The 15,077-nt window shown below is 41.3% G+C and overlaps 1 protein-coding gene across 1 annotated transcript; it reads right to left on the reverse strand.

Annotated features, from left to right (window-relative positions):
* Nucleotides 1–391: 391 nt before the first annotated feature.
* On the reverse strand, nt 392–13,888 carry LOC135252425 (14-3-3 protein zeta-like). Its single transcript, XM_064330465.1, has 6 exons — nt 13,732–13,888; nt 12,275–12,668; nt 5,199–5,319; nt 2,564–2,727; nt 1,920–2,015; nt 392–1,489 (listed from the first exon to the last, which is right to left on the reverse strand). The coding sequence occupies exons 2-6, from the start codon at nt 12,569–12,571 to the stop codon at nt 1,430–1,432; spliced, it is 738 nt and encodes a 245-aa protein (XP_064186535.1). The 5' UTR covers nt 12,572–12,668; nt 13,732–13,888; the 3' UTR covers nt 392–1,429.
* Between the last annotated feature and the right edge of the window lie 1,189 nt (nt 13,889–15,077).

The following is a 15,077-nucleotide window of genomic DNA, read 5'->3' on the forward strand; positions in this document are numbered from 1 at the left end:
CTCTTGTGATTGTCACCAGTGTGTGAAATAAATATTATGAAAATGTTCTCTTGGCTTAATTGGTAGTTTTTTTTCAAACTATTAACTTATAGATATCCACATTTAATCTTTCATAAATGCATCAGTTCTATGATTAAATGGTGCTACAATTACATTGTATGCAGTCTCCATGCAAGTACCCAGAAGTGGGTACCTCAGTTAGCTGCAATTTTACTAATGCAGTGAGATGGATTAGCTTTTAGTTTAAGGTATTTATATTCATTTTAAATACCGGTGTGGAGGGGTGGTGTGGTTAGGGCGCCATCTGCAGGAGGAGATGAAGCGGTGGGGGGTAGTCCAACATATGTAGACGCAATATTGGTTTAAGAATAAATGAACAACATTGCAAAGCTTGGTTTATAAAACGTAATTATTTTTATTCATGTCATATAGCCGTTACGCAGGGCATTGGACATTTTCACAAGGCTTCTTGGGGACTACAATCAATGATTAGCAAAACATAATAGTGGTCCAAATCTCTAAATGACACTCAATGGACTAACCGGACGCCCTCTTACATGTGCATAACCCTGCATTGAAAAGTATTAAACCCAACACTTGCACCTGATGAGCACAGCATCGCCTCCCTCTCCAGTGTAGGACATGTAGGATTCAGCTTTTTTTTGTCATTTTATTTTTGGTCTTCAGAAAGTTCCCCCCGCCCCCCGCAACCCTGTTTATTCAGGCGTGTTACAAAGTCAGACTGAAGTGAGAACCGTATCTAAGAAGGAGTGCTTAGCGACCTCGGTCTGTGAAGAGCCAGGCTGTGTGACTTCAACACCCCCCCCCCTCCCCCTCCCCCTCATAGCAGTACCAAACAGCCAGCAAACACAGGGTCACTCCAGGCTAGTATAGACTATTACAGCAGCTGGTACTCTACAGCACTGTGCAGAAAGAAGACAAAAAGCAAAAGTCTGAGGAACATGTTAATTTAAGCCGGTTTGACAAAGAAACCCTCACTGCCATGGTACGCTAACCGCTAGCATTTGAAATTTTCAAATGCAATCTGATAAACTACGTGAACATGCACGCAAGCCCTGAACTGCCACATTCATATTCAAATTGTATTTCAAATGGGAAATTTACATCAATATAAAGTGAAGCTCTTAATACTTTTCTACAGCAGAAACTACACATATGGAAGGCTATGACAAACACAAATTAAGGAATGGAGGTTTTTTTTTGTTTGTTTGTTTGTTTCCAATTTCTTTCCGAAAGCTGCGCTGTGAAACTAAATGGCTGAATTCCCTTTAACAGCTCTTCAGTACTGATGCATTTTCATTGCTAGGAGATTTTTTTGTATGTGGAGCAATAGGAATGGAGAAGTGTAAAAAGGTTTTGTCATTTCGTTCCCCGTTTTTTCCCGTTTGGCAGAGGAGTCGGTGTGCGTCTAGCTCTCGCCGCCCTCTGCTGGCTCGCCTTCGTCCGCTGCGGTGTCAGAGGTCCATAACTGCAATGAAACGCGTTTGTTAAAAGTGCTCTCGCAAACACTCAATCACAGACGAACACGACAGCCTTGACACCCTTTTACGACTTGTTCTAGGGTCAGACAGTAACAGGAACCAGGGGTAATGAAAACTGTACTGCAAACTGACAAGTAACTCTGGTCCCTAATTTTCGATCCACCCCCCTCCCCCTGCGCACGCTCACTGCAAGTCACCATTTGCAAAGCCTACTGTATTTATTGATTCTGTCCTCTTAAGCTTCAAATTCGAAAAATACTTTTAATGACACACGTAGTAAACAGAAGAGCAGCCTAAAATGCCCCAAATTCTCTACTGCCAACAGAACAAATGTATCTCATATCTTTACAAAGTCAAAAGGTGGGAAAATTACAGGTAAAGGGTCCAGAAGTAGCCGGAGGGGTGGGTAAAACTTACTGTGAGGTTATCCCTTAGCAGCTGCATAATGAGAGTACTGTCTTTGTACGAATCTTCATTCAGTGAATCCAGCTCAGAGATGGCTTCATCAAAGGCCTGTGACAAGTTAACAGGACATAAGCAGGTCAGGTGGCAAATGCACGTATGTATTCGGTGTCGCCAGTAAGGGTCACTAGAGTCCTGGCTACACTTATAATCCAACAGTCTAATGCTTCTCGTCTTCATAAAACAAACGCTCCCTTTAACTGAGCTGAGAGCCTAGCATGGCAGCCTGATGCATACATCAGAACAAATTAGCATTGTAGCATAGTGCATGTACAATAGTGCATTCAGCAGATTTATTAAGCGTGGTGCATACAGCATAATGAGTTAGCCGTATAGCATAGCACAAACTGGAAAGAGTTAACACTGTAGTATTGTGCATAAAGCAAAGTTAGCAGTGTTGCACTGTGCAAAGAGCAGAGACGGCTGCCAGTGTAATATAGCAGACAGCCGAAATAAGCACGTTTTAGCAGTGTAATGTTGAGCACAGCATCGTGGACAGGATTAAGGACAGCACTGAACACAGGTTTATAGACAGTGTTGAGCAGTGTTAGCCTGGCACGCTACAGTTTGATGAAGACAGGCGCAGTGAAAGGACTGACCGTCTTGGCCAGCTTGCAGGCTTCTTCAGGGGAGTTGAGAATCTCGTAGTAGAAGACGGAGAAGTTGAGCGCCAGACCCAGCCGGATGGGATGAGTGGCCTGCATGTCTGTCCTGCTGATCTCAAATGCTGCCTGGTATGCAGCTTGAGAGCTTTCTATGGTTTCTGCACACAAAAAAAGACAAAACAGGAAATTCAGTCATCACTGCGCATCACCTGAATCACTATTCACATGCCTGTTACCACAAATGTCTACCATACACTATAAAGATCCCTAAAATGACATGGACAAGAGTGCCATTATATATGCGGTAATGTACCCTTATAGCATGAAAGCTACCTCCACCCCACTGCCACAAACCCCACTGCTTAAAAAAACATGGACATTTTGTAATACCCTCCACAGGACTGTACCATCTTCATTACAAGGGTATCAGATAAATCAGTTTCCTTGATTTATATTCAGAAATTAACTTTAACAGCTAAACAAAATGCAAAAAAGAATGATATAAATAATGAAGCAAATAAGGTGGTAGACTAGCCATATCAATTTAAAACACAGTTCTACTTAGCAACAGTGCAGGTAATATCGTTTTTGAAGCAACTTTACTCCCCCCTCCTGGCTACTGTGTGTCTGTGAATCACATCATGACAACTTACTCTCAGGAAATATTCAGATGAAAACCTTACTTCCACACACAGTTCATGATGTCTGCTCTTACCAAGTCAATGTTTGAATTTTAAGCTTGTATTGTTTCTTGGATGTAGGTGTTAATGTCCATTGATTCCCACCATCTCTCGCTAACAATTTAATTTAATGAAAGCAGAGATAAAAGCATTTGCAAGGAAATACGCTGTTCATCCCAATTATTTAATAATTTTCTGGAGGGATTGTATTCTTAGCACCATTAGAAAAAAAAAAAAAAAAAGACTAAAACTGTGTGTGCTGACCTTTTTCTAAAAAACCTCAATATATATGGAATGAAAAATATATGGCGAGAAGATAATTTGTAACATTTTAACAGATTCTTTATTCGTAAACCACTCATGGTTAGATGACTATCAATGGTTAACTCAACACCCAGTCATGGGTCAACACCACTACAGCAGATGATGACAGGGTTATTAATTGTTAATGAATGAATGAATCATTGCATTTATATAGCTTTTCCGAACGATCAAAGTGCTTTACGGCACTAGTGTGTGTGTGTGTGTGTGTGTGTGTGAGAGTGAGGGGAGGGGGGCTGTAGGGACTGCTGGTTATAGGGGCTCTTAAATCATAGATTAGCCTGCTGAAATTCAACAAAAATAAATTCCTATAGGCCCCAAGTGCAGAAGATGATGAATAAAGAAGAGTGATAATTCCCACGGTGAACAACAGTAATAACAGATCAGATGAATACAGGAAGGTGACATTTCACCAGCTGAATGAGGTCACAACTCACAATGTGAGTAAGACTGAGAATTCACCAGGTGAACACAGAAAAGTGGCCAATCACTAAAGGAAGTGAAAATTCCCTAAGAGAGTACAGAAGAGTGATAATTCCCCACTAGAATTAAAAATGCAGTCAACCAAGTCAAAACTAGTGGTGTAGGATAGGGATTCAAAGTAAATGTATTTTGACAGTATGATGGACCATGTTTTTTTTTTTTTTTTAACCAATGTTTTCACAGCATGATGGTATTGATCTTTTTGTCCCTCAAAAAGGCCTGCTAGTTTAAGACCTCTTGCTAAAATGATCGTCTCGACCTCAGGTCTACCTGGAACCTTCCATTCCAAGCAATTTTTATTTATTATGTTTTTTTGCAAAGGCAGATCACAGCCCACTGGACAACCTTACCATGTGTGGTTCAACACAAGGGTTAGTATTTTTTCACGTTTTTTCAGAGCCCAATCCATTCTCCTTAGAAACAAGGTAGAGCTGCAGATCACAGAACTAGCCCACATAACAAAATCACCAACATTCAAGCTTCGAAATCTTTTTCCTGTGTGCCGGCGCTGTCTGAACAATCCCAAGTCCTGATTGGCTCAGACTGAGTAATGTCCGTCCCACCTCCAGAGCTGTTGCTCTACCTCATGCGGTGGCCAATGTTGGTTAGTCATGCCAGTGGCATAAATTCCTCGAGGCTGATGCCACATTCACTAGCTTCCCACGATTGTTCCCTGAGGTTCCGAGAGGCCTGCAGTTTTATAGTCCTTCTCCCATCTGTCTCCAGGGGCTGTCCGCTCAGCCAGTTGTTTTACTATCCCCATAAAACTGGATTACCTTCCAACCCTCCAGTGGGGTTTCAGAGGTCACTTAAGTTTAACTGCCTGTCTGCGGTTTGCTTTCAGGTAAATTTCAATAAATTGTCGCCACTGAAGACACCCCATGTGCTATACAGCCATCGTTCCTAAAGAACAGTCTTTATAGCAAGGCTTATTGCATGTCGCTAACTAGCTAACATCAGTGGATCAGGGCATGAAACCGTTAGCAGCCGATATACAGCTAGCCATTTGTAACTACAATTGTGTTGATTCATATGGTCTGGTGCACTAGGCTGCATTATCTTTGCATGCTCAAATACTGCATTCAGATTTGGACTAAGGGTACATCTCTGGTCTAACCGCGAAAGAGCCCTTTTGAAAAGCTTACCTTTCTTGTCGTCTCCAGCAACTTCGGCAAGGTACCTGTAGTAGTCTCCCTTCATCTTTAAATAGAAGACTTTGCTCTCGGCGTTCTCAGATTTGGGAATTAAAAACTTGTCCAGCAGGTTCTGAGGAAAAGGAGAATTTAAAAAAATCATCAGCAGGGGTTTAGGGTTCTGCAGGAATCTGGGATAGGTGATGCTCTGCCACCGATGTGCATATGGGACAAGCAATGCCTTATTTCACCATGGGTAATTCTGTCAGGGCAGCCCCACCGTGTTTCTGCAGATCTACAGTGCTGTAGGTTTTGACTCCAACCTTAACAAAGCACACCTAATAGAACAACTAGACTTGTCATTGAGCTAGTATTTAGTAGATTATGGTGTGCCAAATTAGGGTTGGAGAGAAAACCAACAGGACTGTATACCTCCAGGAACTGGGTTGGGCTGCTCTGTTCCATGGAATTCTCAGTCTTAGTAGTTATATTGTCATAGGAAACGGAGGCGGGGCCATATACTGCCATCTCCCCTCTGCTACCCACAGCTGTCCCCTGCCTAATATTATTTGTAGTTTTCCCCCCTCCCACTGAAAGCCTTGCAACCGGAGCCACTCCTCAGCCAGCCCCCACATCCCCCGCCCCCCGGCTCCAGCTCAAAACCCCACCCCAAGAAGCTTTCACCACCACACACCCAGTCCAGAACCCATTGGACGGACTGAAAATCCACTTCATACGTGGGTCCCTATAAAACCCCTTTAAACCTACACCACTGAGGCAGCAATCACAAGCTCCCCACAGAGTCTTGTCCATTCCAAAGTTTCTTTCTACATGTCATGTACGGAAGTCTTCCTTGCCACTGTCACCTTTGGCATGCTTTTTATTGAGGTTCGAGGCAGTAATGTGACAAATTCATAGTAGAAATGTGCTATATAAATACATGTGGATTCGATTTTACATGATTGTGCATACGGGATAAGTGCTGATAGGTGATGGCTTTTTTTCTCTTCTTTTTTTATTCAGATGGAATAAGTGATGTGGGAGAATCCAACGTTCAGGGATTAGCTGGGGAAAATGCCCCTTAAACCTGCACGGTGCTATGGCAAACCGCACAATTGTGCTTCGCTGGAAATGCAGATGCCTGGATGAGGAAATCTGGCAGCAACTTTTTGCTTTACTTGTCCCCTCTCACACTCACAGCGGTGAGCCAATATTAGGGCCGTGCGGAGAGGATATATTTAGCGTGCAAAGTCACTCGAAAGTAGTCTGCATCGGGGACACGCCTCAAGTGTGTTAGACAGACTTTGCCCCAGATTCTGCCTGGAGAGCAGGCCAGGATGCTGCTCTCTCTCTCTCTAACATGGCACACACTGGCCGCTTTTAATGAGGACAGTTGCTTGCTGTATTCCACGCCATTTGGTGTACCAGCAAATAAAGTACAGATGCCTCCACGGGGAAGAGAATATGCTGTGTTTGAGGTCAAACGATGTGGGCTTTTTCAGGGCCCAAAGGCAATGTGTGGGGAGCAGAGGAAGAAGTAGGCCACTGCAAGGTCAATATGCGCATCTGATTAAATAGAAAATAAAGAAAATAAACGCATTTAAACAATCTTTCAAAAAGAGTTAGTGTACTTAACCTGCAGCCTTTCTAAAAATTTTTTTTTTTTAATGTTCCCAAATGTACCATAAAAAATTGTTCACGCAAAAAATAAATAAGTTCTGAAAACATAAATTTTTTTGCACTCCACACTTGAAAATGACAGATTTCAGCCAATTATATCATCTGGCCAATGGAGCAGTACTGAATAGCTTTTCTGGAGTCCGATCACACCACGTACATATCTGCATATCCCATTTGCAATCTGAAATCCAACCACAGATGGAGAGGTGCAAGTCTGAGTGAATGACAACAGGAGGGGGTCTTAAAACACTGACACAGTCACGGCCATTATAATCCCTCCCTCTCCACCTTAGTCGATGTGCGGTGAGAGTCCTGGTGCTTAAAAGGATGCCGGGAATAACAAACATGGAGACTACATACTAGTGGTGGTTGAGGCAAGTTTTGTGTAATTAACAGTAAAGTGCTTTGAGATCCTGAGATGAAAGAGCTACATGAAAATGATCCATTATTAACCGACAGCAAGGTTCGTTTTCCTAGGTAGGTACCGGAACGTGCAACATTTTTTTCCTGCATTGATATGTCTTAATCAGGCAGCCAAAGTGTTTTTTCCAAGCCACCTAAGATGTCTATAGGAAGAATCGTGCACCCAAAAAAAAAAAAACCCCCTGAAAATGATAAGACGTCTGTGAGTTTATTGGTACAGTCTTTGTGGGAATGATACTGAATTTCAAGTCTTTTGAATTTTGACTTTAAGTTTACGCGCAAACTTAGACGCGTTAAATTAACTACAGTAGAATCCGCTTAATAGCGTAAAAGATAGCGCTGACAGCCACGTGTTCCACTCAGCCATCCACTAACGTGACTTTGAACAGAAACATCCTACCTTGGTAAATTATTGCGGTTTTGAGTCTTTATGGGATAATTGTTGGTTTATGCCACATCTGCTGACATAACACATATTTATGGATCTTTATGCAAGGTAAATGGACATACAGTAATTGCAGGAAAATATCCGAAATATGCACCAATGGTTTATGCAAATATGCAATCTCTTCACAATGGAATGAATGGAAAATGGTTAGGGATTTGGCAATTATATGCAAATATCCAAATCATGCAATAATCCATTATGCAATTAAGTGGATTCTATACTGCACTGAAAACGAACTCAAAAACAAAATATTTCCTGCAAAGGTTATCACATTCCTCCATTCCTTTAGGAGGTGGTAGAGACCAGAACTGCAAAAGTACAAACCTGAAATAGCTACAGTAGCAGCGTTATACATTACGTTATTGACGGGGTTACATCTATCAAGTGTTACATGTACGGCGATTCTCCCCTGCAAGAAAGACCAGTAACAAAAAGGATGGTACAAGCTTTGGAGTGAATGTATTTAAACACAGTTAGCTGGATTCATTAATTAATACTTGTACCCTTTTGAGTGACAAAAATGAAAAGCATTTCAAGATAAATTACAATTCTAAATACCAAATGACCCCCTTACAGTGTATAAATCCTTCAGTATAGGCTATATTTCAATTTTGGCACTTGCAATATGTAACCCTTCAATAAACATGTAAGTTGTTCCAATTTTTTTAAATCTTTGTCACACATTTCTTTTACAGTCTACATCTCAATGCAAAAGTGGTGGCCTCTTAAAGACCAGATCTTTACTTTCTATATGTAGCTAAATATAGGGAGATGACGCGTTGAGTTGATGGTGGCAGTAAACTCGGACCTGCCGCAGTTGCTGTCACCACCTAAGCCCTAGTTTGACCCAGGAAAGGTAGGCACAATCTAGATGAAGTAACGGTCCGTAAACATGGCCAAGATTCCGCTTAATGTAAGAGAGCTAGAACTCTCCCAATCTCGTCTCATCAAATCAGAACGATGGCCCTCCCCAATGAGCAAATAAGTTAAGCCCCACCCCCCTACAGATAACCACAAACACACCTCTATGCTGACATTTCCAACTCCACATGCTACACCTCCTCCATCCAAAAGCCAGACACAATCTCACTATACAATAGCCACTATACAATAGTTTTCACCTGTTCTTAATTAGGCTGTAAAGGCTAAATACCCATTTCACCAGGTATTAAACTCATTGTACAATATCTATTATACCAAGTTTTACCATTATCATCACTGTAAAATACCCATTTCTCTAGATACCACAGAGCCCTATTCTTAAACAGGTCCTTTTCCCTGTATCGGTCAAAATGACCAGTTGACAAGACACAAATGCATTTACTTACGATACGGTAAATATTAGCAATTTATTATACTCAATGTGCTCTGACACAAAATTATTTAATGTGTAATAATGTTGGAGTTAATTATCAATTTTCTAGCTACATTGATGTGAATGTGATTACAATGGTTTAAAACATTATTTTTAGCATCAAGTTAGCAAAGCTATCTGTATCCGATGGTGACGCCAAACATTATGCTGATTACGTGAAGGAGCAATACAGTGGATAACCCACTGCGATATGAATAATTAGCAGCTGGCCAAGGTTAATACTGTAGCCTGTTCTGAGGTAACTCACAACATTTACATTTCAATATGAACGAAATGAAGATCGAGGCTCTTAATTTTCCTCTCAAAGTGCACCATATTTATGCATTTGACTGTTAAAATATACAAACCTTTCTCCTTGGGGGGCATGCCCCTGCACGGCCCTAGAGGGTTCAGGGTCCCCATTGATATTCCAAACTCTGGGTTATGGCTTCACATTTGTTACAAAGCTGTTTACTGTAAACCTAGGTCTAATTAACATGTCTGACCAAACACAAGTGACTCTTGACTAAGACGAACCATAGACAGCTTAATGGGGAGAAGCAGGTTATTATTTCATGTCTTTTTAATCAATTCTATTGTTATATTATGTTAGCAGAAAGTAGCCCACTAACATTAACTAGCTAGCTATGTCAAGCAAAATGTATGGCAAAAGAAAGCTATTTGGGGCAGTTAAAATGTTTTTAAAAGTTTCATAATTCCAGGCCCGTATGTTCATTTTTTCTGTTACAAGTGTACAAGTCTGCATGCTTCTATTTTTCAACTTTAAGTCATTTAGAATGAAACGTATACTACAAATTAAGGGAAAGTCACCTTTTACCTCTAAATATGAAGCAAATGCTATGGCTTCCCCCCTGGTCCTCCCACAGTCCAAAATAAATTTCTTTCAAATTTGTCAACTCATTTGTATAGCTATTTAAAAACGGGGGTTGGTTTGCTCAGATTCACAGGAAGTAAACATTAAACCAATCGGTGATTTACAGGACTGCTAGCTCCACCCCATAGTTGCTGGTACCTTTTTTGGTACCTCATTGGAGGAGTAGCAAAATTTAGTTCCAAGACCTATGGTAAGCTTTTGCGGGCGATGGAAACTAACCCAGAACCCGTGAGTATGGTTTCATGGCATGGTACAGTGCGGCAGCAGAAAGGGGGCCCACAACTATCATTAGCTACAGGGAAATGGGTAATAAGCTGAACATATATTTCCAGTAATACAGAGATCTAAATAGTTAAATAGCTACATTGTTTAATCATACTAGGCTACTGGTATTACAAACAAGATGGCTACTACTCCATTCTAGTCTAGGTTCTGTTGCTCAGAAAATGCCACATTTTAATAGAATTTTGAATCTGAGACAAAAGGTTTATTTTTATTTTATTTTTATTTTTAAGCACACCGGCTAGCAATGGCCAGCCAATACTTAGTTCACAGATGATAGCTCTGTTACCTGTCGGCCTTTATATGAAAATAAACTCACAGTTAAATGTAAACTGCAGATATTTCCTTTTTTCTGTAATGCTGCCTTCTGTATCCACTGCAAAACCAAAGTTAAGACATGCAAGTTCCCCTTACAAGTCTGTACTCTATTGTGATGTTGGCAACAGCCTGTTGCTCAACAGCTTTTAATGTGTGATATATGTGCTATAACAGCTACTATATCTGGTACTAAATACTGGCTAAGCCTGTGCCAACTACAGTCTACACGTCTGCTGGGCAGTGTATAATATGCAGTCGCATCACCAAGACAACATTTCAGTTTGCAGGATTTTCCCCATCTCATCAGTCAGCCTGCCTGCAGCAGCTGTGCTTGAAGTACAGTCTTCTAATGCTATGCCTGCATAGCTCACTGTGGAGTGTAAAAAAGCAGCAGTTGGCATCACGTGCTTCATCTGAGAATGTACTCGTATCTGTTCTCTTAGAGCTAGAGGAAGTTAGTGACAAAGTGGGTCTAAGAATGCAATTGGTATCACAAATTTGGAGTAAGAGAAACAAGGGAAATCACGGCTAAATAAAACTTGAAATGTCTAAAGAGCTTCAGTTACTCAGAAAGGAAATCAGGAATTGGATTCAGCCATTCAAGATGACTGGTGTACTAGAACTCCACCCATTCAAACATACCTTTGGCCATACAAGGATTTGGGGTGCCCAGTCACCAATGTAGCTGCTTTTGTCACATTCTGGCCTGCACTTAAGCTTTTGTGAAATACAATATGCGATTCATTCTGCACGAGGTGGGGCACGAGCTAAAAGACAACCTTGAAGGTTGCAATACTTAAAGATTGGTACTAACGCACATGTACTTTTACATCTAGAGAATATACCAATGTAATAACGTGCACTGCACCTTGTGCTTTTCAGTACACAAATACTTCAAATATATTTGTTTGAAGTATTTGTCATACTGACAAGCAGAATGAGACAAGAAATCTCTTCAGTAACGTAATGTAATTATGTTGTACATACAGTACATCTATTGCTCTAAAAAACGTTGGTCACGTAACTCGGGAGAAAGCAATTATGTTTTCTTGCATTTAAAGTCGCTCTGGATAATAACCTCTGCTAAAACAACGTATGCGACCAAATCTCAACTTCACAGCACAGGTCACGAGGGCCGTATGGGTTGTAAAAATCCAGGCATACCTTCCCACAAGCGGAGTGCCAGCGCACAGTCAAGGTGCGGTTTCCCCGGTGGAAGAAAAGTTGCTGCGATTCCTTATATATGTATTGATCCGAACTGCTGGAGAACGAGGAAGTCGTATCGCTCACACCCAGCGTAGTGCAGAGTGACCAGTGGTGCATAACCCGTTCGTTCACACAAGCGTAAGGTCAGCAATGCAACATAGAAGTCCATGCACGAGACCCTGCCTTCAATGCAAGGTGAATCAACTAAAACGCGCATATTGATACGATTCCACCTAAATTGCACGTGTAACCAGGAATATTACTGCGCAATAATTGCCCAATACCATAACATCAGGTACTGACCCAGCTGTGTCCAATGAATATCGTCCCACGTCTCCCTGTTTAATGAAAGCGGCAATAATTATCTGGGTTTCATGCAATAATGTCACTACGAATGTCACAAAATTTCAGTGACAGACAGGGTTTTAATAAAAATGGGGGGGGGCGTAGTAACAAATGTCTATTAGTTTGCTACAACTTACCAGTACGTCTTGACAGATTTCCTTCAGCTCGTTTTCCACCTTCTCGCGGTACGACTTGGCCATCTCCGACTTCGTCTCACTCCCTTCGCTCTTTTGTTCTATGCTGGATATCACCCTCCAGGAGGACCTGCGGGCTCCTACCACATTCTTGTAGGCGACAGACAGCAGGTTCCTCTCTTCGTTGGACAGTTCGACTCCCAGCTCTGTTACTTTCTTCATTGAAGCGGCCATATCATCGTAGCGCTCGGCCTGCTCCGCTAGCTTGGCCTGCTGAATAAGATTGTTTTTATCCTCCATTTGTATTTTTTGGGGTTTTTATACCTTTCGTTTTTCGCGTTAGGTACTATTTAAATCAGTGTCCGGTCTGACGAATCGCTATTTATCCTTTGGAAACCTGTGGACAAACAGAAAACATTGATTCAATGATTGTTGCAAGTTATCTAACGTTACTATTGCAGTTATTTTATTCATTAGCTAGTTAATTGTGTAACTAGTTGGTTTTCATTTGTTAACTATATAAGTATATGCGTCTTAAGTATTGCTAGCTAGGTTAATGTTAGAGGATAACTGTTAGCCAACACCTGACCGTAACGTACCCAGTATAGGTAAGGTTCGCTAACAGAATAACGTTAACTACACCATTTCAGTGTAGCTACCATTGGCTAGCGCTAAACCTTAATGAAGAGTAGCTCGGTAGGAGTCAAATTAACAACAACCTATCTAGCTAGCTATCATATCTAGTTAAGTTAGTTCGCTAATGTTAGCCATTTCGCTAAGACTTAACATCTAGCTGGTTAGAGCAGTTAGCACGCCAAAGTTCTCGATCATCCGTTAGCCGAATAACTAATATTATGATAACATATCCAACGAAAATTAACAAGCTGTTTGCAAATACTAAACATGGCTGGCTAATAAGATATCTTGCTAGTATGCTTCCAACAATTGTCAAAACAAGCCAGTGGTTTGCTCAAAACACTAGTCTACCAAGCTGACTGCAAAATTAGCAATGTAGCAAAGCGGTACTACATCATAACATTAGTTTAGCCAGTAGCATGCACAAGAAAGCTCGGAGCGGGAGAGCTGGCTAAGTTCTTCCATTGTGTCAGATGTAGGGTAGAAATTTCCCAGTCTTATACCATACAACGTTTCAATTACGTTACTTTCTTTTAAACGAGGCTATGCTTAAAAACAAGAGCATATAGTACCACTGAATAAAAAGCGTGAATGCAGCTCATTCCCGTTTTAACAAGGAACAATGCATTCACGAAACTATTTATTTTGTAGGTAGAAATGACAAAATGGATGCGGCACAAGAGTGCCGCTATGTACCCCTTTCACACTGCCAGATCTGTTCCATTAGTACTCCCAGAAACAAAACATCGAAACCCTTGTTTGTTTTAAAATTTGCACCGATCAAGCACTATATATTTTAAAATTTTAAAGTCCAAAGTCCAGACCTTCTGAAAAGCGACTTCTCACTTGACGTTCTGGAATTCCGTTCAGCTCCTCCGAATTGAACTGCTGTGCGCTTGGACAGAGGGAGCTACAAAAAAAACTGTAGTATAGCTTCTCAACCAAGCTTGATAGAAAGGGCGGCACCAGTTTAACTTGTTACCCAATCAGAAAGTGAATTTTGCTACGGTCAATCATCATAGTTCAAAATATTAACCAGTGAACGCTTAGCGCGGGGAGTGAAGGCGGGCCTTGTGGGACAGGTTTAGCTGGCCTGTCGACTGGCGCTACTCGACGGGGTTTCTTCCAATAAGAACAAGGGAGAAACGTCACTATTGCTATGGTTATCTTGGCCCTTTTACAACACCGACGACGAGGGCACTCTAGCACTACAGTGAACGAGGCGTGGCAGGGCAAGATGGAACTGTCTGGTGTAGGCGGTGACGGAACATCGTCTGTTGAAGATTTGCTTAGCATAGTTTAAGTTCTGTGGTTTAACCTAAAGCCGCGATGCTCCTAGCAAAGAATCTGTTATCTAGCTGCGTAATGTTAAAGGGTAGGCACCCGATATTATAAAAAATATATACAGGAAATGGAAGATGTTGTCCTATTTTATGATTCAAAACGTTTAAAAAACAATTTTATTGAAATAAAGGAAGAAACAAGTCCAGAAAAGATCAAACTGCTTACTCTTTTTGCGCCCTTTGATTCACAATAAAATATTTCACTGCTTTCCATTTTCTGCATAGTGTGGCTTTAATAGACATCCTTCCTAGCATTACTGTCCTTGCATCTTGTGGACCTTTCTTTTCTTCAGCTAATACAATATAAATATTGTACTGTGCCTCATTCTGGTCTTTGCTCTGCCTTTCCCATGTGTTCCAGTGACAAATACACTACATGGCCCAAAGTATGTGTACACCCCTTCTAACAATTGGGTTTGGCTACTTCAGCCACACCCATTGCTTACAGGTGAATAAAATCAAGCATAGAGCCATGCAATCTCCATAAACAAACAATGGCAGTAGAAAGGGTCGTACTGAACAGTTCAGTGACATTCAACGTTTCACTGTCATAGGATGCCACCTTTGCAACAAATCAGTTCCTAAAATTTCTTCCTCTCTAGAGCTGCCCCGGTCAACTGTAAGTGCTGATGTTGTGAAGTGTAAATGTTTACGGGCAATAACAACCCAGCCGCGAAGCGGTAGGCCACACAACCTCACAAAATAGGACCGCCAAGTGCTGAAGCGCATATCGCTTAAAAATTGCCTGTCCTCAGTTGCAGCACTCACTACGGAGTTCAAGACTGCATCTGGAAGCAACGTCGGCACATGAACTGTTTGTTGGGTCT

Source organism: Anguilla rostrata, chromosome 1 (assembly GCF_018555375.3).
Source record: "Anguilla rostrata isolate EN2019 chromosome 1, ASM1855537v3, whole genome shotgun sequence".
Classification (NCBI taxonomy): domain Eukaryota; kingdom Metazoa; phylum Chordata; class Actinopteri; order Anguilliformes; family Anguillidae; genus Anguilla; species Anguilla rostrata.